The 25,081-nt window shown below is 42.9% G+C and overlaps 2 protein-coding genes across 2 annotated transcripts; both read left to right on the forward strand.

Moving 5' to 3' along the window:
• Positions 1-22,954: 22,954 nt before the first annotated feature.
• On the forward strand, positions 22,955-23,698 carry LOC102665138 (uncharacterized). The gene has a single exon (XM_006574126.1). It carries the CDS (start codon positions 22,955-22,957, stop codon positions 23,696-23,698), a length of 744 nt encoding a protein of 247 aa, XP_006574189.1.
• Positions 23,699-24,434: 736 nt separating this feature from the next.
• On the forward strand, positions 24,435-24,863 carry LOC106799796 (uncharacterized). Its single transcript, XM_014779312.1, has one exon. It carries the CDS (start codon positions 24,435-24,437, stop codon positions 24,861-24,863), a length of 429 nt encoding a protein of 142 aa, XP_014634798.1.
• Positions 24,864-25,081: the final 218 nt, after the last annotated feature.

Genomic DNA, 25,081 nt, shown 5'->3' on the forward strand with positions numbered 1-25,081 from the left:
AATCCATCAGCTGAAAAATCCTTCAACTATTTCTCGTCCTTGGAAAATTCTTTTTGCAAGAATCAATTGCGTCTTTCATTCTTCCTCACTACGAGGTTGTGAAAACAAGACAACAATTGGTACCTCTAAGCCCTACACTGGGGCAATGAAAGGCCCCATGCATAAACCTCAAACGGACCTAGGGGCAGATTAGAAGTTTTCACTCAATAGGTTCCCAGCTACAAGGTCATGACGAAAGACAACGATTGGTACCTCAAAGCCTTACACTGGGGCAATGAGGGGCATCGTGCATGAGCCTCAAGTGAACCTAGGGGCAGATTAGAAGTTCTCATCCAATAGGTTCCCTCCTACAAGGTCATGACGAAAGACAACGATTGGTACCTCAAACCCTTACACTGGGGCAATGAGGGGCACCGTGCTTGAGCCTCGAGTGAACATAGGGGCCGATCAAAAGTTCTCACCCATCGATGTTTTTAACAAAAAAAAAGGGGGGACAAACCCTAGGATTTCAATAGATTGATTAAACGACAAACAGCTCTATTGCCATCACTCCAAAATGGTCAAGTGACTAAATCAAACAGAACATACACTTTGAGGGGGTTCCCAGAGAGATTTGCAAAAGATAGGATAAGGTTGCATGAATTATCACCTCTTTCAAAAGGACAGTCAATCTGTGTTTTCCAAAAAAATTAAATCAAAATCAAAATCACAAAACAAGGAAAGAATGACATGAACATTGTACAAACTTTCCATTTCATTGCATTATTTCATATGAAGTCCGCATTTACCAAATTTCACAACAAAGGTTGCATGCATCTGCATCCCTAAAAATCATGTTGACTACATAGATTCCCTACATCTAAATGTCCAAATCTTTTGAATTTGGGATGACCGGCTCTCTCGATGAGTCGATCTCTTGCTTTCTCATAAGGGTGGACCCTTGGGTACTAGTTACCCTCACCGTTGAGAGGACTACACGTCCTCACCATCAGAGGACTGCATGCCCTCACCTCCAGAGGACTACATGTCCTCACCTTGAGAGGACTACACGTCCTCGCCAACAAAGGGCTGCATTCCCTCACCTTGAAGAGGACTACACATCCTCGCCAACAGAGGGCTGCACGCCCTCACCTCCAAAGGACTACACATCCTCGCCTTGAGAGGGCTGCACGCCCTCACCTTTAGAGGGCTACGTGTCCTCATTTTCAGTGTGCTCCACATCCACACCTTAAGAGGATTTAAGGTCCTCTGCCCTTAAATGCTTAACCGAGACTTTCACTCCCGGTTAAGGGGCCAGTAGTTTCCTTTTAACGGTTCCTAGGCCACCCCCTGATATTGGAGGAGGGCCAACTGTGCAAGCACAACCAGAAAGGGAGGCTATCACACAGCTACTATGCATACCGAGGCAAGATTTCACCCGTGCCGTTGCAAAGAGACGAGTGCGGATCATGCGCACCAACATGACCACTCTTACACAGATATAGATGACATTGCTACTTACAACATTCTGCCCAGCGACCACATTGCCAATCTCCCCCTGCAAAAGTATCAGTTGGTCTGTGTCGTCCCGACGTGGGTAAGTATGCATATGGTTCAACTGATTTCTGATACCATCTATTGTTTGCAGGGATCGCACCCACAAAGACACCCAGTGGACCCGAAAAAGTCAAACAGGGCCCTGGGGTTTCCAGCTCTGGTTACGGGCCTCTATTAGTCCTACAGGGTGCCCGTACCCCCCCGGCAAGGTCACGTCATCATAGGTAAGTATGCACATCGCTCAACTGATTTCTGATTTCATCTATTGTTTGCAGGGATCGCGCCTGCAAGACACCCAGTGGACCCGAAGAAGTCCAACAGGGTCTTGGAGTTGTCAAGCTCTAATTACGGGTCTCTGTCAGTTCTACGGAGTACCTGTCACCTCCAGCAAGGGCATCAGGCCCCCTACTAATCGAGCTTTCATCAAGAAGTACTGCGCCCCCAGGCAGGCGCAGGGCGAAACACCACAGCAGCATTGGGATGGCCGGTAGCGGGCAATAGACACACCGCCACCACCTCTAGAGTTCACCTCAGCTCATCCGCAAAAAGGTTAGAGCGTTGCCTACGACACATGGCCGACCAGCAGGCGACCAAGTCCAAAGCCAAAGGTAAGCAAAGTACTAGGTCCGTGACCTACAAGCCATCGTGCGTCCAGCTCAAGACGTTAAAGAAGCGCTACTAGGAGGCAACCTAGTACCTTTTAAATTTCTGCCTGCTATTTGATCACTTTTTATAGTAGGACGCACCTAGTTGCTCATGATCCTGGGAATTTAAATAAAACAAGCGCAAGCTCGGAAGGTAGTCATACCTTACAAAACATATATATGTATGTTTAGGTAGTGAAAATACCTTAGATATGCATGTATGTAAACAAAAAAACACTTCACAAAATATATATATATATATATATATATATATATATATATATATATATATGTATGTTTAGGTAGAAAAATACCTTAGATATGCATGTATGTAAACAAAAAAACACTTCACAAAATATATATATGTATGTTTAGGTAGAAAGATACCTTAGATATGCATGTATGTAAACAAAAAATACTTCACAAAATATATATGTATGTTTAGGTAGAAAGATACCTTGGATATGCATGTATATAGCAAAAATACCTTACAAAACATATATATGTATGTTTAGATAGCAAGATACCTTGGATATGCATGTATATAGCAAAATACCTCATGAAAAAAAAGAGAAGAAAAAAAAACAAACAAGAAAAAGAAATAAAAAATAAAAAAAAAAAGAAGAAAAAAAAGAGAGAAAAAAGAAAAATAAGTTGTCTAGCTGAAAAACCAACATGCTTTTGAAAAGAGATGACTTCCAACTTTTCTTTGAAGAAAAATTCGCTGATCATAGCTAGTTTTTGGAAAAAAAATGTGTCTACACCTGAAGGGTGAATGCTGTGAAAATTTCCCCGGACGCCCGAAATGGACTTGGATGAATGCACAAATGGATAAAAGAACATATTTTGGAAACATTGGGTTGATATAAAATAGAGGAAATGAATCCTGAGCCCTAGCATCACATGACCATAAAAATTTGACACTTGAGTGTCCACATAGGTGCATGCATGACCAATTTTGCATAAAATTTCCAAATCATCATTTTTGCATTTGTGTCATGGAAATAATGTGGGGCATCCCTTTTTATCCTTGAACCAAACCAAACCCTGACATGTATCATGCCTAGCCATTCTACAAGTCTTGAGCCAAAATCCTGACTCACCATAAACCTTGACCCAGGGTGAGAATGTCAATCCTTACCCTCGGAAGCAAAAAAGAAGAGAAGGAAAATTTCCAATCAAAGAAAAAGAGAAGGAAAATTTCCAATCAAAGGAAAAAAGGAAGCAAGGAAATTCCCAATCAAAGAGTGGGAGAAAGAAAAAAGAAAAGAAAGAAAATTCCCAACCAAAGAATGGGAGAAAGTAAAAAAGAAGAAAGCTCCTGGTCAAAGAAACCAGAAGAAATGTGCTGAGAGGTCTTTGGACCGGACAATATCTGAACAATACAGAATTGTCACCAAATGAACAAAAAAAGAAGGAAAGGAAACCACGACCTAAAATGGTCTTCTCCCTTTGATTACCAACCAAAATCCCGTGCGCTAGCGACTTTTTTTTTCTCGCCCCGCACTAAACAAAAAAAAACGGAAAAAGAAAAAGCCAGAAAAATCAAAGGCCAAAAACACACAAAAGCCGAAAAAAAAAAACCACCAAAAATAAAACCATTCCCAAGGGAAGCCCTATTGATCCATGATCACGCATGTAATTTTTGATTTGATAGGAAATAATTTGCAAAGTCAAGTCATGACATATCTATGGTCCGGAATTAGGATGAAACACTTACCTGTGCGAGATTGATACACTTTGAGTGATTTTCTTCTATTTTTGTCGAACCCAGTGTTTCCTCTAAATGGTCATTTAGAAACGAAATGCTAACATCCAAGATCTCATTTATGGTTATGGGAGATTTCATCAGCAGACTCTCCTTCACCGGTAGACGCATTGTTTCTCACTCAAAAAAGCATATGCTGCTCTAAATCAGTTAGAATATTTGTCTCTTTGCTAAAGCATGTTTGCATTTTAGTGGAGAAAACACCGAGACTTTTTCAAGTCTCACAAGTTATCCAGAACTACGTAGGTCTGAGTTCCTCATTGGAGGATACGTAGGAGCAAGAGCCTCGCTTTTGTCGACCACACCGCCTTTTGTTGCCGTGACCCAAGAGCTGGTAGCCCGCGGAGACACCTTACGGTTATCCGCACCTCGTTATTCAGTGACCCCAAGTGTGATTGACGAGCAGAGGCCAATGTGGTCATCTGCGCCTTTTCCGGAGATGTCAGCATTTTCTGATGGAGACTTTTCAAGTCTCACAAGTTATCCAGAACTACGTAGGTCTGAGTTCCTCATTGGAGGATACGTAGGAGCAAGAGCCTTGCTTTTGTCGGCCGCCCCATAATCTTTGTCATACTGACCCTGAGGTCATGTGACGTGCACCCTTGTATCATCCAGAGGCGGCGGGCCCGATGATACGCGGAGATACCTTACGGTTATCCGCACCCTTTTGTCATCCAGAGGCGGCGGGCCCGATGACAAGCAGAGACCAAGTTTGGTCATTCTGCACCCTTGTATCATCCAGAGGCGGCGGGCCCGATGATACGCGGAGATACCTTACGGTTATTCGCACCCTTTTGTCATCCAGAGGCGGCGGGCCCGATGACAAGCAGAGACCAAGTTTGGTCATTCTGCACCCTTGTATCATCCAGAGGCGGCGGGCCCGATGATACGCGGAGATACCTTACGGTTATTCGCACCCTTTTGTCATCCAGAGGCGGCGGGCCCGATGACAAGCAGAGACCAAATTTGGTCATTCTGCACCCTTGTATCATCCAGAGGCGGCGGGCCCGATGATACGCGGAGATACCTTACGGTTATCCGCACCCTTTTGTCATCCAGAGGCGGCGGGCCCGATGACAAGCAGAGACCAAGTTTGGTCATTCTGCACCCTTGTATCATCCAGAGGCGGCGGGCCCGATGATACGCGGAGATACCTTACGGTTATTCGCACCCTTTTGTCATCCAGAGGCGGCGGGCCTGATGACAAGCAGAGACCAAGTTTGGTCATTCTGCACCCTTGTATCATCCAGAGGCGGCGGGCCCGATGATACGCGGAGATACCTTACGGTTATTCGCACCCTTTTGTCATCCAGAGGCGGCGGGCCCGATGACAAGCAGAGACCAAGTTTGGTCATTCTGCACCCTTGTATCATCCAGAGGCGGCGGGCCCGATGATACGCGGAGATACCTTACGGTTATTCGCACCCTTTTGTCATCCAGAGGCGGCGGGCCCGATGACAAGCAGAGACCAAGTTTGGTCATTCTGCACCCTTGTATCATCCAGAGGCGGCGGGCCCGATGATACGCGGAAATACCCGAGTGGTTATCCGTATAAACATTCTTTTGCTATCTGTAAGACAGAACGCTTGATAGCATGCAGAGGCTGACACAGTCTTCTGCACCTTTTGTTCCTCCGGGAACAACAAGTCATTTACACGCGGAAATTTCATGGTCACCCGCGACTCTCGTCAAATCGAGAGGAGCGAAATTAGTGTCATACACTGATTTTCGTCCGGGGACCTTTGCTTGACGACATGCGACCATTCTTTGGTCCTTGTGAGGTGCTTGGCATCCATCATTAGGCAATTTGTGAAATTCTAGGAACGACAAGTCATGGTCACCCGCGACTCTCGTCAACCGAGAGGAGCGAAATTAGTGTCATACACTGATTTTTGTCCGGGGACCTTTGCTTGATGACATGCGACCATTCTTTGGTCCTTGTGAGGTGCTTGGCACCCATCATTAGGCAATTTGTGATATTCTGGGAACAACAAGTCATTTGCATGTGGAGATTTTATGGTCACCCGCGACTCTCGTCAAATCGAGAGGAACGAAATTAGTGTCTTATCTTTACTTTCCTTTTATCTCCAATAAAAGACAAGTAAAGAGGGGCAACTGTCATACCCTAATTTCGTCCGGGGACCTTTGCTTGATGACATGCGACCTTTCTTTGGTCCTTGTGAGGTGCTAGGCATCCATCATTGGGCAATTTGTGAAATTCCAGGACATGCCGAAAAACCAAAAAAATATATTGATGCACAATCCGTAAGTTTCCGTGATACACCGGAAATCAAATGGAAGCATCGTTGCATAATTAAGTGAGGTTCCGTAACATTCCGTAAGTCAAAAGGGGGATGATTATGTAATCCACAAGGTTCCGTAACATTACGGAAAGAAAACAAGTATCGTTACGAGATTCGTAAGTTTCCGTAACTTTACGAAAAAAGAATCACCAAAAAAAGGTAAGGGGGTGAACTTATCAAGATAGGGGTGTAAATAGCAATTCAAATTTAGGCCCTTCTAGAACATTTTGGAAGTTGGGTTGCTTAAGGAGGAAGCAATTGGGCGGCAAGCTCCTCCACGTTTTTGAAAAATGGTTTTCGGGGCTTCCGCGGCTTCCGTAATACTTCCGTAAAATTTCCGAAAACCTTGGGTAAGCATATTCCACTTAACATTGGTAAAAGGGAAAAGAAAAAAGATGAAAATCAAATTCGAAAACAGTTCCGTAAGGCTTCCGTAACTTTTCCGTAAAATACGAAAAGGGGGGTGAACTTAGTAATTCGGGTGCGCTTAGAAATCTTCTTCATTAAGTCTTTGGGCGGCAAGCACCTCCTTTTTTTCTATAAATAGGGGAGGGGGAGCTGTTTCAAAATGTTCAAGACCCCTTTGGCTATGCATTTTGGCTATTTTGGGCAAAAAACACGTTTTCGTGAAGAAAAATCAAGTCGAAGTACTTCCGTAACGCTTCCGTAAGCGATTCTGTGGAAATTCTTCATCGCTCTTCGTCGTTCTTCACTGTTCTTCATCCGTTCTTCGTTCATTCTTCATTCTTCAACGGGTAAGTTTTCGAATCCGAGACTTTCAATTCATTTCTTGTTTTGTCTACTTTCACTTTAATTTCGTTTACTTTCAGTTTTCTTTTCTTCCGTTTTTAACGTGCTTTAACCATTTATTTAAGCCGTTTTCTCGTCTAATAAATGATAAAATGAATTTCAACCGATCATTTGTGTTGTAATCTCGTTTAATCACTGTTAAAACGAAATCTAACCGATCGTTTACGCTATAACCTCGGTTAAACCAAAAAAAGTAAAATAATAATAAAATAATCAAAATATCTTGAAAAATAATAATAAAATAATCAAAATATCTTTGAATAAAATAAATTAAAAAAATCAATCGGACGTTTTTCTTTGGAAGTTTCCTTGAATGAATTGATTAATAACCAAAGTGAAACTAAGACTAAAATAGACTCACAAATCAAGTTTTGTCCGAAAATCACTAAAAACCGTTTTAAGGTCCAACGCCTTAAACGGTCCTCTTTGCTTTTATCGGTTAACATGGACCGTTCAAAAGCATAAAATCAACATGTGACTTTACCGCTTTTGCAAGAACTACGTAGGTCTGATTTCCTCATCGCAATTGAGGATACGTAGGAGCAAAAGCCCCGCTTTTGTCGACCACCCCAAGAGATCGTTAATGGTCCAATGCCTTAACGTTTCTCTCCTTTCAAAAACAAGAGATCGTTAATGGTCCAATGCCTTAACGTTTCTCTCCTTTCAAAATCAAAAGACTGTTTAATGGTCCAACACCTTAAATGACCTTTTGTTCAAATAAAAAACATATTTTGCAAAAAAGACAAAAAACAAACTTAAACCAAACACTTTGTTCCGAAAGAACTACATAGGTTTGATTTTCTCATCCCAAATTGAGGAATACGTAGGAGCAAAGGGAAACACCCTTGTCGACCACAAAAAAGAAAAAATATAAAAAGGGTATAAAGGATATAAGGACATAAAAGGGAACGTAAAAATCAAAGTCATGTTTGCACATTCGATTAAAGGCTGCCGTCCCTTGGGGCGGACGTGTGGGGTGCCAATACCTTCCCCGTGCGTAAATACAACTCCCGAACCTTTCACTTAAAAGTTCGTAGATCGCGTCTTTTCCGGTTTTTCCGACGTTTTCCTCAAATAAACGTTGGTGGCGACTCCGCGCGTATTCCTTTCGTGGAACACGCATCCCGCGAGTCACGCGTCGCCCTCCCGCCGAAGGGTAGGTTGCGACACGGGGTTTCAGTGACCCCAATGCAAAGGTACTCCAAGGAGTTCGCAAGGCATGGGATGCGGCATGAAGAAAGGAAAGAGAGCTTAGGGGAAGCAGTAATGGGATCATCGGTGGCTATCATAAGTGGCTGAGAGTCCGGACACAAGGATTGGATTGGCTCCCAAATCTAAAGACTATGAGAGACGATGAGGTTAAAGCTTCGGAAGAAAGTGATGAGGTGCAAGCGCTAAAGGCAAAGCTTGAAAGAGCCCGGGTAGTCAAAGAGAAGTTCAAGTCCATAGCCATCAAAGTCTGAAGAGAGTATGATGAACTAAGGGACGTTAATATGGCCACCGATGAAGCCTTGGAATGAGAAACCAAGAAGGCCCGAAAGGAAGAACACGACCAAAACAAGTTTTGAGGGGCTTTATAGGGCAGCAATAGTGAGCTCAAACTCTGAAGAGGTGAAAGGAATCATCATGGGTCAAAGGCATGATCTGGAAGGACGAGCTAAAGGCTTGCCTTAGGTCGAAAAGAAATTTGTCCCAACAGTTAAAGTGAGACTGAAGGGAATATGTGGGCCATCATCGATGAGTGCAAAGAGAAGCTAAATCTAGCGGCGACTCACGAGCAAAGGCTAAAAGATGAGTACGCCAAGATATCAGCAGAAAGGGAAGCAAGGGAAAGGGTAATTGATTCGTTGCACCAAGAGGCAACAGTGTGGATGGACCGATTTGCTCTTACCTTGAGTGGGAGTCAAGAACTTCCCCGATTGCTAACCAAGGCCAAAGCAATGGTGGACACCTACTCCGCTCCCGAGGAGATCCACGGACTTCTCAGCTATTGTCAACATATGATAGACTTAATGGACCATATGATTAGAAACCGCTAGGAAGTTTGTATTGTCGCTCAGATCTTGACTAGTTATAACTTTTTGAATAAAATGAGTTTATCCCACATTTTTACTCCAAAAATCAGTGCGAATCAAGTCACTCCCGCATTTTATCCCTAGCATGCATTGTATGTTGGTCTCGTCCTTTGTCACGGGAAGCCGGAAGGTCCATATCACCTTCTTAATTGTACACATGGGGCACTACGCCCCCAAATGCGCAAGTAAGAAGAGATAATTTTCCGGGCTCTCGTGTCCGTAAAATGCGTTCATATCATGCATCGCATAAGCATCTCTTCATAACATCATAATGAACATATCGTTCCTGCATTTGTCCGTTATCATATTCCAGCCTCACATTTTGCATGAGTCATGGAATCATCATGCATATGCGTTCAACAAACTTTTTGATCTGCAAAATTGCATACCATTTGTTTTCATGTTTGCTCATCCTTGCGTTTTCCTCTACAAAACAAAAACAAAAAAGGGGAAGCGTGAAACTTCACACTACCTTCTTAGTTGCATGTGTTAGGCACCATGAGCCAACCATGTTGGGATCATAAACCCATTTCTAAAAAAAAAAAAAAAACACACAACAACAAAACAAAATAATTGAACATGGTACCAAATGCATGGTTAACTAGGAAATGGTGTTTCTTCGGGCATCTCAATTTCATAATTACATTTTCCGTGCATAAGCTTAAAGTATGCCCGAGTCATTCATCCCTATGAGATGTTGTTGAAGTATTGGCGATCAGAATTGCCATTCCTTGGATTATAGGGTTGAACCAAGCTCATGCTTTTACAAAAAGGTTCGTCAAGTCAAGTTGAAATATGGAAGTAACCGTCCTGCAAAATTGGGGCAAAAGATGAATTAAGTCACATCACTGCTTCGTCTACTGCCAAACATATTTAGGATTGTTGATGTCCTTGTTACTTCCAGTTTCACCTTGACAAAGATGTCATGGACCATGTTGAAAATCTAAATTGATTCAACCCCATATCCTGCGTAAAAATTCGCAATACTTCGACTGTACATCATTCGCATGCATCCATGCTTTTCATTGGTTGCATTGCTCATTGCATTCTTTCCTTGAAAAATAAAATAAAATAAAATAAAATGAACTTATCAAAAAGAAAAGGACACGCTTTATGGCGCCCTTACCGAACTCGTGCTAGAGCTAGAGTAATGGGTGAAGCAGAGGAGGTGCAAGAGAAGATGAAGGCCGAAAATGGAGGCCATAAAAGAGCAAATGGCCACAATGATGAAGGCCATGATGAGCATGAAGAAGATAATGGAAGCCAATGCGGTTATAGTTTCCGCTATTAGCGCTGTCGCTAAGGTGAACCCGATGCTCCCATCTGGCCTCAAGCAAATGAATCATCCAACCTCAAATATGGTAGGCAAAGATTTGGGAAGTACGGATGACCCCATGATGTGCAAATTCAAAACGAGCACGCCTTCCCATCATATGGCTTGCCTCCCAACTATACACCACCCAATGTGGCATACACTCTCAATGAAAATCTCAATAACTCCACTCCGATACTCATTGAGAACCAATAACCTCATCAGGCACATATCTCTCAAACCATGGGGGAGACACATGAAATTCCCCACCACAATCTAGCTGACTTCGAGCATTGGCTCGGATATGCCACTGAAGGGCAAGCAGTTGGTGGTATACCCTTTGAAAACACTTTGGAGGGCCCTCAGTTTCGCCCACAACCACAACCATTGCATTTTGCGGTGGGAAGAGCCCCTCCTGCTATGGCCGAAAAGGGAAAGGCGGATCATCTAAAGGAAAGGCTCAGGGCCATTGAAGGAGGTGAAGATTATGCCTTTGCTAACCTAGAAAAGTTGTTCCTAATACCCAAACATGGTCATTCCCAAGTTCAAGGTGCTGGACTTTGACAAGTACAAGGGGACTACTTGTCTCAAGAACCATCTAAAGATGTATTGTCAGAAGATGGGGGAATACGCAAAAGATGAGGAATTGCTGATACATTCCTTCCAAGAAAGTCTTACTGGGGTAGCTGTTACCTGGTACACTAACTTGGAACCTTCCCGAGTCCATTCTTGGAAGGACCTAATGGTTGCCTTTGTTAGGCAGTATCAGTACAATTTTGATATGGTTCCGGATAGGATGCAACTACAGAACATGTGCAAAAAGGGGGACGAATCTTTCAAAGAACACGCCCAAAAGGTGGAAGGATCTGGCGGCCCAGGTGGTACCCCCAATAATGGAAAAGGAGATGATAATCGTGATGGTAGACACATTATCGGTACTCTACTATGAAAAGATGGTGGGCTGCGCACCCTCAAAGCTTTGCAGATTTGGTCTTCGCCAGTGAAATGATCAATGTGGGTCCGAAAAGAGGCAAATTTGATCATCCTACTGGGACGAGTGAGAAAACTGGGGCAAATAAAGAGGGTGAGGATGAGGGAGAAACCCATGTTGTGACTGCCATTCCTGTACGGCCAAGTTTCCCACCAACCCAACAATATCTTTACTCAGCCAATAACAAACTTTCTCCTTACCCACCACCCAGTTATTCACAAAGGCCATCCCTAAATCTACCACAAAGTCTGTCTACCGCACTTCCAATGACGAACACCACCTTTAGCACAAACCAAAAACACCAACCAAGAAGTGAATTTTGCAGCGAGAAAGCCTGTAGAATTCACCCCAATTCCAGTGTCCTATGCTGACTTGCTCCCATATCTACTTGATAATTCAATGGTAGCCATAACCCTAGCCAAGGTTCATCAATCTCCATTTCTCCGAGAATACGACTCGAACGCAACGTGTGCTTGTCACGGAGAAGCCCCGGGGCGTTCCATTGAGCATGGTAGGGCTCTGAAGCGTAAGGTGCAAGGTCTAATTGATGCGGGCTGGCTGAAATTTGAGGAGAATTGCGTGTAAATCTTGACATTGACAAGAGATGCCACACATGGGGCAATTTTGAAAGCTGTTGTTAGGTGTCCCTAATGACTCATCAGGGTTTCCAAGTTTATGCCATTATTGTAAACCACAGCTACAATGTTAAATGAAATGGATAAAGTTGATATCTTTGTCCCTCATCCTCTCACAAATGCATGTTTGCTTATTCAACTTTCACCGGAATATGGGTGTAAGCCATTGGTCTGTTTGCTCAAGCAACCTGCGCTCCTGAGTGTTGACTTCCAAGACCGTTCAATCAGAGATTACTCATCTTGCACGTTGGTGGGGGTGCCGTAAAACAACGAGCAAAGTTCAAAACAAATAAGTTTCAAAATAAAAAATAAGTTTCAAAATAAAAAATAAAAAGACATTTGATTGACTGTGTTTTCAAGTAAAAATATAGACGTTCATGTGACCTCATTTTGTCTTTTTAGAGAGAAGTGAGTTATCAAGAATAGGATGTTGGACAAATGGCCTCAGTTACCTTAAGAAAAGGGGGGTTGAATTAAGATGCAAAGACTATTCCCCAATTGAACTATCAATCTCTCTTTTCGGATTAACAATGCACACAGGGATAACCCTTCCCTTGTGTTCAGGAATCCTCTACAACAAGAGACCCACGGTCTCTTAATCCCTTTTCAGAAATAAGAAGAAGAGAAGAAGAGGTCTCTCGTAAAAGAGGTAGATTGTAAAATGAAGATCAATCAAAAATTCCTTATTGAATAAGAAAGTGGTTGACCGAGGAATCTTTTTGAGAGGATAAGACATTTCAGTTCAGAAAAAACTCTTAATCTTTTGAGAGGATAAAACTTTTTGGGCAATGAAAACTCTCTTTAAATTCGTGTTTCCAAGTCACCTTTGATGGCCATTCATAAACCATTTGAATAGATGTGACTCTTGGAAAATTATTTTCTGAAAATCTCCTCTGGTAATCGTTTACAAGACTTGTGTAATCGATCACAGGCTTTAAAATTTGAATAAACTGCTGGTAATCAATTACCATCCATGTGTAATCGATTACACATTATAAATTTTGAATTCAAATTTCTAGTGACTGTTATAAACATTTTCAGCTGTTGGTAATCGATTACCAGAGAGCAAATCTCAATTTGAAATGATAGAATTCTTTGGTCAAACCTTTTGTTTGTTTTCAATTTGGAAACTTCTTCCTAAAGATTCTAAGAGATCAAACTTGATCATCTATCTTGATTTTCTTGGATTCTTGTCTTGAATAAAACTTAGAAGCACTTGATCCTTTAGCATCATCAAGACATCAAAACATCTTGCTTCTACATAGGAGTCATTTGACTTAATCCATCAACTGAAAAATCCTTCAACTATTTCTCGTCCTTGGAAAATTCTTTTTGCAAGAATCAACTGCTTCTTTCATTCTTCCTCACTACGAGGTCGTGAAAACAAGAAAACAATTGGTACCTCTAAGCCCTACACTGGGGCAACGAAAGGCACCATGCAAAAACTTCAAGCGAACCTAGGGGCAGATTAGAAGTTCTCACCCAATAGGTTCCCTCCTACAAGGTCATGACGAAAGGCAACGATTGATACCTCAAAGCCTTACACTGGGGCAATGAGGGGCACCGTGCATGAGCCTCAAGTGAACATAGGGGCAGATCAAAAGTTCTTACCCGTCGATGTTTTTAAACAAGAAAAAAAAAGGGGGAGACAAGCCCTGGAATTTCAATAGATTGATTAAACATCAAACGGCTCCATTCCCGTCACTCCAAAACGGTCAAGTGACTAAATCAAACAGAACATACACTCTGAGGGAGTTACCGGAGAGATTTGCAAAAAGATAGGATGAGGTTGCATGAATTATCACCTCTTTCAAAAGGACAGTCAATCTGTGTTTTCCAAAAAAATTAAATCAAAATCAAAATCACAAAATAGGGAAAGAATGTCATGAACGTTGTACAAACTTTCCATTACATTGCATTGTTTCATATGAAGTCTGCATTTACCGCATTTCAAGACAAAGGTTGCATGCATCTGCATCCCTAAAAATCATGTTAACTACATAGATTTCCTACATCTAATATCCAGTCGTGTGGATTTGGGATGACCGACCCTCTCGATGAGTCGATCTCTTGCTTTCTCATAAAGGTAAACCCTTGGGTACTAGTGCCCTTGTCTCCAGAGGACTATACGTCCTCACCTTCAAAGGGCTACATGTCCTCACCATCAGAGGGCTACACGCTCTCACCTTCCGAGGACTACATGTCCTCATCTTCAGAGGACTACATGTCCTCACCTTTAGAGGACTACATGTCCTCACCTTTAGAGGGCTACACGCCCTCGGCTCCGAGGGCTACACGCCCTCACCTTGAGAGGACTACACGTCCTCGCCTTGAGAGGACTACACGTCCTCACCAACAGAGGGCTGCACGCCCTCACCTTGAGAGGACTACACGTCCTCGCCATCAGAGGGCTGCACGCCCTCACCTTTAGAGGACTACATGTCCTCGCCAATAGAGGGCTGCACGCCCTCACCTTGAAAGGACTACACGTCCTCGCCAACAGAGGGCTGCACGCCCTCATCTTGAGAGGACTACACGTCCTCGCCATCAGAGGGCTGCACGCCCTCACCTTGAGTGGACTACACGTCCTCGCCTTGAGAGGGCTGCACGCCCTCACCTTTAGAGGGCTACGTGTCCTCATTTTCAGTGTGCTCCACATCCACACCTTAAGAGAATTTAAGGTCCTCTGTCCTTAAATGCTTAACCGAGACTTGCACTCCCAGTTAAGGGACCAGTAGTTTCCTTTTAACGGTTCCTGGGCCACCCCCTGATATTGGAGGAGGGCCAACTGTGCGAGGACAACCAGAGAGGGAGGCTATCACACAACTACTATGAATACCGGGGCAAGATTTCACCCGTGCCGCTGCAAAGAGATGAGTGCGGATCATGCGCACCAACATGACCACTCTTACACAGATATAGATGACATTGCTACTTAGCAACATTCTGCCCAGCGACCGCAATGCCAATCTCCCCCTGCAAAAGTATCAGTTGGTCTGTGTCGTCCCGACATGGGTAAGTATGCATATGGTTCAACTGATTTCTGATACCATCTATTGTTTGCAAGGATCGCACCCGCAAGACATCCAGTGGACCCGAAGAAGTCCAACAGGGTCCTGGGGTTTCCAGCTCTGGTTACGGGCCTCTATCAGTCCTACAGGGTGCCTGTACCCCCCCTAGCAAGGTCATGCCATCCCGACATAGGTGAGTATGCATATGGTTCAAACTAATTTCTGATGTCATCTATTGTTTGCAGGGATCGCGCCCGCAAGACATCCAGTGGACCCGAAGAAGTCTAACAGGGTCCTAGGGTTTCCAGCTCTAATTACGGGCCTCTGTCATTTCTACAGAGTGCCCGTCGACCCCAACAAGTTCATCAGGCCCCTATTAATCAGGCTTTCATCAAGAAGTACTGCGCCCCCAGGCAGACGCAAGGCGAGACACCACAGTAGCATTGGGATGGCCGGTAGCGGGCAATAGACGCACCGCCACCACCTTTAGAGTTCACCTCTGCTCATCCACAAAAAAGTTAGAGCGTTGCCTACGACACATGGCCGACCCATAGGCGACCAAGTCCAAAGCCAAAGGTAAGCAAAGTACTAGGTCAGTGACCGACAAGTCATAAGGCGTCCAGCTCAAGACGTTAAAGAAGCGCTACTAGGAGGCAACCTAGTACCTTTTGAATCTATGCTTGTTATTTGATCACTTTTTATAGTAGGACGCACCTAGTTGCTCATGATCCTATGAATTTAAATAAAGCAAGCGCAAGCTCGGAAGGTAGTCATACCTCACAAATATATATATGTATGTTTAGGTAGTGAAAATACCTCAGATATGCATGTATGTAAACAAAAAATTAGTTCACAAAATATATATATGTATGTTTAGGTAGAAAGATACCTCATATATGCATGTATGTAAACAAAAAAATAGTTCACAAAATATATATATGTATGTTTAGGTAGAAAGATACCTCAGATATGCATGTATGCATGTATATAGCAAAAATACCTCACAAAAATATGCACATGTTTAGGTAGCAAAATACCTCATGAGAAAAAAGAAGAAAAAAAAAACAAACAAGAAAAAGAAATAAACAAATGATAATGATAAAAAAAAAAAGAAGGAGAAAAAAGAAAAATAAGTTGTCTAGCTGAAAAACCAACATGCTTTTGAAAAGAGATGACTTCTAACCTTTCTTTGAAAAAATTCGCTGATCATAGCTATTTTTGAAAAAAAAAATGTGTATACACCTGAAGGGTGAATGCTGTGAAGATTTCCCCGGACGCCCGAAATGGACTTGGTTTAATGCACAAATTGATAAAAGAACATATTTTGGAAACATTGGGTTGATTTAAAATAGAGGAAATGAATCCTGAGCCCTAGCATCACATGACCATAAAAATTTGACACTTGAGTGTCCGCATAGGTGCATGCATAACCAGTTTTGCATAAAGTTTCCAAATCATCATTTTTGCATTTGTGTCATGGAAAAAGTGTGGGGCATCCCTTTTATCCTTGAACCAAACCAAACCCTGACATGTATCATGCCTAGCCATTCTACAAGTCTTGAGCCAAAATCCTGACTCACCATAAACCTTGACCCAGAGTGAGAATGTTAATCCTTACCCTCGGAAGCATAAAAAAGAGAAGGAAAATTTCCAATCAAAGGAAAAAAGAGAAGGAAAATTTCCAATCAAAGAGAAAGCAAAAAAAGGAGAGAAGGAAAATTTCCAATCAAAGGAAAAAAAGGAAGCAAGGAAATTCCCAATCAAAGAGTGGGAGAAAGAAAAAAGAAAAGAAAGAAAATTCCCAACCAAAGAATGGGAGAAAGTAAAAAAGAAGAAAGCTCTTGGTCAAAGAAACCAGAAGAAATGTGCAGAAAGGTCTTTGGACCGGACAATATCTGAACAAAATAGAGTTGTCACCAAATGAACAAAAGAAAGAAAAGGAAACCATGACCTAAAAGTGGTCTTCTCCCTTTGATTACCAACCAAAATCCTATGTGCTAGCGACTTTTTCGCCCCACACTAAACAAAAACAGAAAAGGAAAAAGCCAACAAGAAAATCAAAAGCCAAAAACACACAAAAGCCGAAAAACCCACCAAAAGAACCCATTCCCAAGGGAAGCCCTATTGATCCATGATCACGCATGTAATTTTTGATTTGATAGGAAATAATTTGCAAGGTTAAGTCATGACATATCTATGGTTCGGAATTAGGATAAAACACTTACCTGTGCGAGTTTGATACACTTTGAGTGGATTTCTTCTATTTTTGTCGAACCCAGTGTTTCCTCTAAATGGTCATTTAGAAACGAAATGCTAAACATCCAAAATCTCATTTATGGCTATGGGGGATTTCATCAGCAGACTCTCCTTCCCTGGTAGACGCATTGTTTTTCACTCAAAAAAGCATGTGCTGCTCTAATCGATTGAAATATTGGTCTCTTTGCTAAAGCATGTTTGCATTTTAGTGGAGAAAACACCGAGACTTTTTCAAGTCTCACAAGTTATCCAGAACTACGTAGGTCTGAGTTCCTCATTGGAGGATACGTAGGAGCAAGAGCCTTGCTTTTGTCGACCGCACCGCTTTTGTTACCATGATCCAAGAGCTGGTAGCCCGCGGAGACACTTTACGGTTATCCGCGCCTCGTCATTCAGTTACCCCAAGTGTGATTGATGAGCAGAGGCCAATGTAGTCATCTGCGCCCTTTCCGGAAATGTCAGCATCTTCCGGTGGAGACTTTCTCAAGTCTCACAAGTTATCTAGAACTACGTAGGTCTGAGTTCCTCATTGGAGGATACGTAGGAGCAAGAGCCTTGCTTTTGTCGGCCGCCCCATAATCTTTGTCATACTGACCCTGAGGTCATATGACATGCACCCTTGTGTCATCCAGAGGCGGCGGGCCCGATGATACGCGGAGATACCTTACGGTTATCCGCACCCTTTTGTCATCCAGAGGCGGCGGGCCCGATGACAAGCAGAGACAAAATTTGGTCATTCTGCACCCTTGTGTCATTCAGAGGCGGCGGGCCCGATGATACGCGGAGATACCTTACGGTTATCCGCACCCTTTTATCATCCAGAGGCGGCGGGCCCGATGACAAGCAGAGAAAAAATTGGGTCATTCTGCACCCTTGTGTCATCCAGAGGCGGCGGGCCCGATGATACGCGGAGATACCTTACGGTTATCCGCACCCTTTTATCATCCAGAGGCGGCGGGCCCGATGATACGCAGAGATACCTTACGGTTATCTGCACCCTTGTGTCATCCAGAGGCGACGGGCCCGATGATACGCGGAAATACCTTACGGTTATCCGCACCCTTTTGTCATCCAAAGGCGGCGGGCCCGATGACAAGCAGAGACAAAATTTGGTCATTCTGCACCCTTGTGTCATCCAGAGGCGGCGGGCCCGATGATACGCAGAGATACCTTACGGTTATCTTCACCCTTGTGTCATCCAGAGGCGGCGGGCCCGATGACAAGCAGAGACAAAATTTGGTCATTCTGCACCCTTGTATCATCCAGAGGCGGCGGGCCCGATGATACGCGGAGATACCTTACGGTTATCCGCACCCTTGTGTCATCCAGAGGCGGCGGGCCCGATGATACGCGGAAATACCCGAGTGGTTATCCGTATAAACATTCTTTTGCTATCTGTAAGACAGAACGCTTGATAGCATGCAGAGACTGACATAGTCTTCTGCAGCTTTTGTTCCTCCGGGAACAACAAGTCATTTACATGCGGAAATTTTATGGTCACCCGCGACTCTCGTCAACCGAGAGGAGCGAAATTAGTGTTATACCCTAATTTTCGTCCGGGGACCTTTGCTTGATGACATGCGACCTTTCTTTGGTCCTTGTGAGGTGCTTGGCACCCATCATTAGGCAATTTGTGAAATTCCGGGAACGACAAGTCATGGTCACCCGCGACTCTCGTCAACCGAGAGGAGCGAAATTAGTGTCATACCCTAATTTTCGTCCGGGGACCTTTGCTTGATGACATGTGACCTTTCTTTGGTCCTTGTGAGGTGCTTGGCACCCATCATTAGGCAATTTGTGAAATTCCGGGAACAACAAATCATTTGCATGTGGAGATTTTATGGTCACCCGCGACTCTCGTCAAATCGAGAGGAACGAAATTAGTGTCTTATCTTTACTTTCCTTTTATCTCCAATAAAAGACAAGTAAAGAGGGGCAACTGTCATACCCTAATTTTGTCCGGGGACCTTTGCTTGATGACATGCGACCTTTCTTTGGTCCTTGTGAGGTGCTTGGCACCCATCATTAGGCAATTTGTGAAATTCCAGGACATGCCGGAAAACCAAAAAAATATTGATGCACAATCCGTAAGTTTCCGTGACACACCGGAAATCAAATGGAACCATCGTTGCATAATTAAGTGAGGTTCCGTAACATTCCGTAAGTCAAAAAGGGGATGATTATGTAATCCGCAAGGTTCCGTAACATTACGGAAAGAAAACAAGTATCGTTACGAAATTCGTAAGTTTCCGTAACTTTACGAAAAAAGAATCACCAAAAAAAAGCAGAGGGGGTGTACTTAGTAAAAATGGGGGTGCAAATAGCACCCAGGCCCATTTGGGCCCTCCAGAATATTCCTCCAGAAGGTTGTTGCTTCTGGAGGAAGCAACCTGGCTCGCCTAGGCGAGCTAGGCGGCAACCACCTCCCCTATTTTGCTATAAATAGGGGAGGAAGTGAAGAAGAAAAGGGTTCAGCCCCTTAGGCACTTCTCTCTCTTTCGAATTTGCTTGGAAAAATTGTTTCCGTGAAGAAAATCTAAGCCGAGGCGCTTCTGAAACGTTTCCGTAACGTTTTCCGTGAGGAATTTCGCAAAGGTTTCAACCGTTCTTCGACGTTCTTCATTCGTTCTTCATCGTTCTTCGATCTTCAACGGGTAAGTACCTCGAACCAAGCTTTTCGATTCATTCTATGTACCCGTAGTGGTCCACATTGTGTTTCGTGCACTTTTATTCTCGTTTTGTTTACTTTTTATACCCCCTGTTGACGTGCTTAAGCCATTTTACTTAAGTCATTTCTCGCTTAACTTAAAAATAAAATCAATTTCCACCGAACGTTTGAATTGTATTATCCGTTAACTTCGGTTAAAATAAATTCCGACCGTTCGGTCGTGCCGTAACCACGTTGGAAATCGAAAAAGAGGTAAAAAATAATATAATAATCAAAAAAACATCTTTTAGCCAAATAAAGCGGAAAATCAATCGGACGTTTTCTCTTTGGGATTTCTCATTCTTAATCGAATTGATTAATAACTAAAGTGAAACTAAGGCTAAAATCAACTCGCCTAGTCAAGCTCGTCCACAAAAATAGGCTTTTGAAGTTTTTCATTTCAATTTCTCACTAAGTAAAATGGATCATTTTTAAGGTCCAAATGCCTTAAAATGATCACCACTTAAGTAAAAAAGAATCACTTGATAAGTAAGAACTACGTAGGTCTGATTTCCTCATCGCAATTGAGGATACGTAGGAGCAAAAGCCCCGCTTTTGTCGACCACCCCAAGAGATCGTTAATGGTCCAATGCCTTAACATTTCTCCCCTTTCAAAAACAAGAGATCGTTAATGGTCCAATGCCTTAACGTTTCTCTCCTTTAAAAAAAACAAGAGATCGTTAATGGTCCAACGCCTTAACGTTTCTCATCTTTCAAAATCAAAAGACCGTTTAATGGTCCAACACCTTAAATGACCTTTTGTTCAATAAAAACATACTTTGCAAAAAAGACAAAAACAACTCAACCAAACACTTTGTTCCGAAAGAACTACGTAGGTCTGATTTCCTCATCGCAAATTGAGGAATACGTAGGAGCAAAGGGAAACACCCTTGTCGACCACAAAAAGACAAAAAATATAAAAAAGGTATAAAGGATATAAGGACATAAAAGGGAACTAAAAATCAAAGTCATGTTTGCACATTCGATTAAAGGCTGCCGTCCCTTGTTACGGACGTGTGGGGTGCTAATACCTTCCCCGCGCATAAATACAACTCCTGAACCTTTTCACTTAAAAGTTCGTAGATCGCGTCTTTTCCGGTTTTTCCGACGTTTTCCTCAAATAAACGTTGGTGGCGACTCCGCGCGTATTCCTTTCGTGGAACACGCATCCCGCGAGTCACGCGTCGCCCTCCCGCCGAAGGGTAGGTTGCGACAGTATGTTCTACTGCTTCAGCTTCACAATGCATAAAGCAATCAGAATTTTCGAGTCATCACCAAAGGCTTCTGCATCAGCGTTGACACTCTCCACCCTCTTTGATTTATGCTTCTGTGTTTTCTTCCATGCTTCCTCCTTATAATTCTCAGATTTATTGGAGGTCCCACTAGAAGGATCAGCACCAATCCGTGCCTGTTCCTCCTCTACCAGCTCAATATCTTTCCTTTGACCTTTGCTTTTGAAAACTACTCTGTAATTTACAAAACAAAAGTTGAAAGGAAAGATATTGACCTGATAGACGAGGAAGAAGCACAGATTGGTGGTGATCGTGCTAGTGCAACCTCGAATAAAGCTGAGATTTATAACGAGGAGGCACGGAAGGCAACAATGCTTCATTCCTGGCTCTAATTCCCAAAATTAATCACCCTCAGACTTTTGATGACTATAGACCAATCTCCTTGATTGGCTGTATGTACAAGGTCATAGCCAAGTTACTAGCAAATAGACTGAAGCTAGTTATATCTGCTCTTATTGATGAGAGACAGACAACCTTCATCAAAGAAAGACACATTCTGCATGGAACCTTAATCCTCAATGAGGTGATAGAGGAAGCTTGCAGATGTAAGAAGCCAGTTATGGTATTCAAGGTGGACTTCGAAAAGGCTTACGATTCAATCTCATGGTCCTTTCTTGACTATATGCTGTAAAGAATGGGATTTTGTCCAAAGTGGAGACAATGGATTTCAGCATGTCTCACAACAGCAACCATATCAGTTTTAGTTAATGGCAGTCCCTCAAAGGAGTTTGTCCCTTCTAGGGGCTTGAGGAAAGGGGACCCTTTAGCCCCATTGTTATTGGGATAATGTTGTGGTTTGGAAGGCTTTGCTGAGAGGTTTCGAAATGGTATCAGGCTTGAGGATTAATTATGCCAAGAGCCAGTTTGGAGTTATAGGGGGAGATGTTAATTGGATCAATGCAGCAGCTCAAACCTTGAATTGTAGTCTTTTAGAAACCCCTTTCAGCTACTTGGGTATTCCTATAGGGGTTAAATCATCAAGCAGTATAGTCTGGGAGCCTTTAATTAAAAAATGTGAGGCTAAGCTATCTAAATGGGCTCGAAAAAACATATCCATGGGAGGGAAGATCACTCTAATCAATTCAGTTCTTAATGCTCTGCCTATATACCTCCTGTCATTCTTCAAGATCCCTCAAAAGGTAATAAACAGATTGGTAAAGTTGGAGAGGAACTTTCTGTGGGGAGGAGACCAAGATAATAAAAAAATTCCTTGGGTGAAATGGGACATCGTCTGTCTTCCCAAGTGTGAGGGGGACCTAGGGATAAAAGACATAGCAAAATTTAATACAGCTTTGTTGGGCAAATGGATTTGGGCCTTAGCTTCTGATCACCAACAGCTTTGGGTTAGGATTATCAATTCTAAGTATGGAGGTTGGGAGGCCTTGCAGTCTGCTCGGGCTCAAGGAAGACATTCTGGTTGGTGGAGGGATCTAAGAAAGTTGTATCATTATGATGGGCAGAGCATTTTTCAGCATTGCATGAGATGGAAGGTGGGTTATGGGGATAAAGTTTATTTATGGAAAGACAAGTGGATAGGGGAGGATTTTACTCTCCAACAGAAATACAATCAAGTTGTTTCTCATCAATGAACAGCAAGATGATCTCATTTCTATGATGGGGACTTTTGACCAAGACAGGTGGAGTTGGAATCTCAAGTGGCGGAGGAATCTGTTTGATTATGAGAGTGATCAAGCTGTGAATTTTATGGAGGAGATCAATTCCATGTACATTCAGAGATATGTTAAAGATGTTATGTTATGGAAAGCTGACCCTAGTGGGGTGTATACCACTAAGTTTGCCTATAATCTACTGATAACTCCTTCTTCACCAGCCTTGGATAAGAGAACATCACAGTTACTTTGGAATATGAAAATCCCTCCAAAACATGCAGTTTTCACTTGGAAGCTTTTAAGTGGCAGACTCCCCACTAGAGCTAATCTTTCAAGGAGAGGGGTGAACATTCAGGATACTGCTTGTCCTTTATGTGGTGATGTGCAAGAGGAGGTGGGGCATCTATTTTTCAATAGCAAGAAGATACTAGGGCTTTGGTGGGAGTCCATGAGCTGGATTCAGGCTATGGGACCTCTATCAGTCTCTCCAGTGGACCATTTTCTTCAGTTTTGTGATGGTTTTGGAGCTGAGAGAAATCATAGTACTTGCTGTGGATGGTGGGTTGCGTTGACAAGTACTATATGGAAGCATAGGAACTTCCTCATATTCCAGAACAAAACTTTCGAGCCGCAGAAGGTCATGGAAGATGTTATGTTCTTAATATGGTCTTGGTTAAAGGCTAGACAAAAAGGTTACAACATCAGTTTGAACCATTGGTCTTCCAACATCTCGGATTCCTTTGGTTAAACCTGTATGGGATAACCTTTTTAGCCGGGGTAGCTTGGGCTTTTTGGAGGGCAGCACCAATGGTGCCTTGTATTTCCTATATCCAGTACCACTTGTACTGTTTTTACATATATTAATATATATCTAATTTTTCCTTCCAAAAAAAAAATATATAGAAGCTACATGGTTGGGAAGAATAAGGAGCCCACTAATATTTTGCAATATGCTGACGACGCGACTTTTGAGGGAGAGGCTCTTTGGGAGAATGTTCTAGTTTTGAAGGCTTTGCTGCGAGGTTTTGAATTGGCTTCTGGATTAAAGATCAACTATGCCAAAAGTCAGTTTGGGATTATTGGAGGGATGGTCAACTGGGCAAATGAGGCAGCCCAACTTCTGAACTGCAGATAAATAGAAACCCCTTTCTATTATTTGGGTATCCCAACTGGGAAAATGGAAATGGGCCCTAGCTTCTGAACAAAAGCAGCTATGGGCCAGAATTATTAACTCCAAATATGGTGGATGGAAGGAGTTCCAGCTTCGAAGAGATAAAAGGGGATTTTCCAATTGGTGGAAGGATCTGAGGAAGATTTACCACCAGTCTCAGCACAGCATTTTTCATCAAAACATGGTTTGGAAGATAGGTTGTGGTGACAGAATTGATTTTTGGCATGACAGATAGGTAGGCGAATGCACTCGTAAACAGCAATACAACCAACTTTTCATGATAAGCAGTCAGCAACACAACCTCATTTCAATGATGGGTAATTTCTCCCAGGACAATTGGAGATGGGATTTGCAGTGGAGGAGAAATCTTTTTGATCATGAACATGACTTGGCTATGAGCTTTATGGAAGACATTACATCTATATGTATTCAGAGAAATGAGAAGGACATTATGATGTGGAAAGCTGAACCTAACGGTGTGTACTCCACTAAGTCAGCTTATAGCCTAATGCTGAAGCTAAATGATTCTGGTTCACAAGACAGGTTTTCTAAACTAATTTGGAATCTGAATATACCCCCAAGGGTAGCAGTTTTCATTTGGAGACTTCTTAAAGACAGGCTCCCCACCATAGGGAATCTGTTAAGGAGACATGTGGATATTCAAGATGCTGGTTGCCCACTCTGTGGCCAAGGGGGCAGGAGGAAGTGGGGCATCTCTTCTTTAATTGTAAAAGGACAATAAATATGTGGTGGGAATCAATAGGATGGATCAAGGCTGTAGGACCCCTTCCAGCCTCCCCATTAAATCATTTTGTTCAATTTTGTGTTGGGTTTGGGACAAACACAAATCAGAGTAGATGGAGTGCTTGGTGGGTTGCTCTAACTAGCATTATATGGCATCACAAGAATCTTCTGATTTTTCAAGAAAAACCTTTTGATTCATATAAAGTCATGGATGAG

This window comes from Glycine max, chromosome 1 (assembly GCF_000004515.6).
Source record: "Glycine max cultivar Williams 82 chromosome 1, Glycine_max_v4.0, whole genome shotgun sequence".
Lineage (NCBI taxonomy): Eukaryota > Viridiplantae > Streptophyta > Magnoliopsida > Fabales > Fabaceae > Glycine > Glycine max.

What these genes read in the sequence shown, in the direction of transcription:
- LOC106799796 (XM_014779312.1), top strand. Translation starts at nt 24,435, where the DNA reads ATGGGTAATTTCTCCCAGGACAATTGGAGATGGGATTTGCAGTGGAGG.
- LOC102665138 (XM_006574126.1), top strand. Translation starts at nt 22,955, where the DNA reads ATGGGGACTTTTGACCAAGACAGGTGGAGTTGGAATCTCAAGTGGCGG.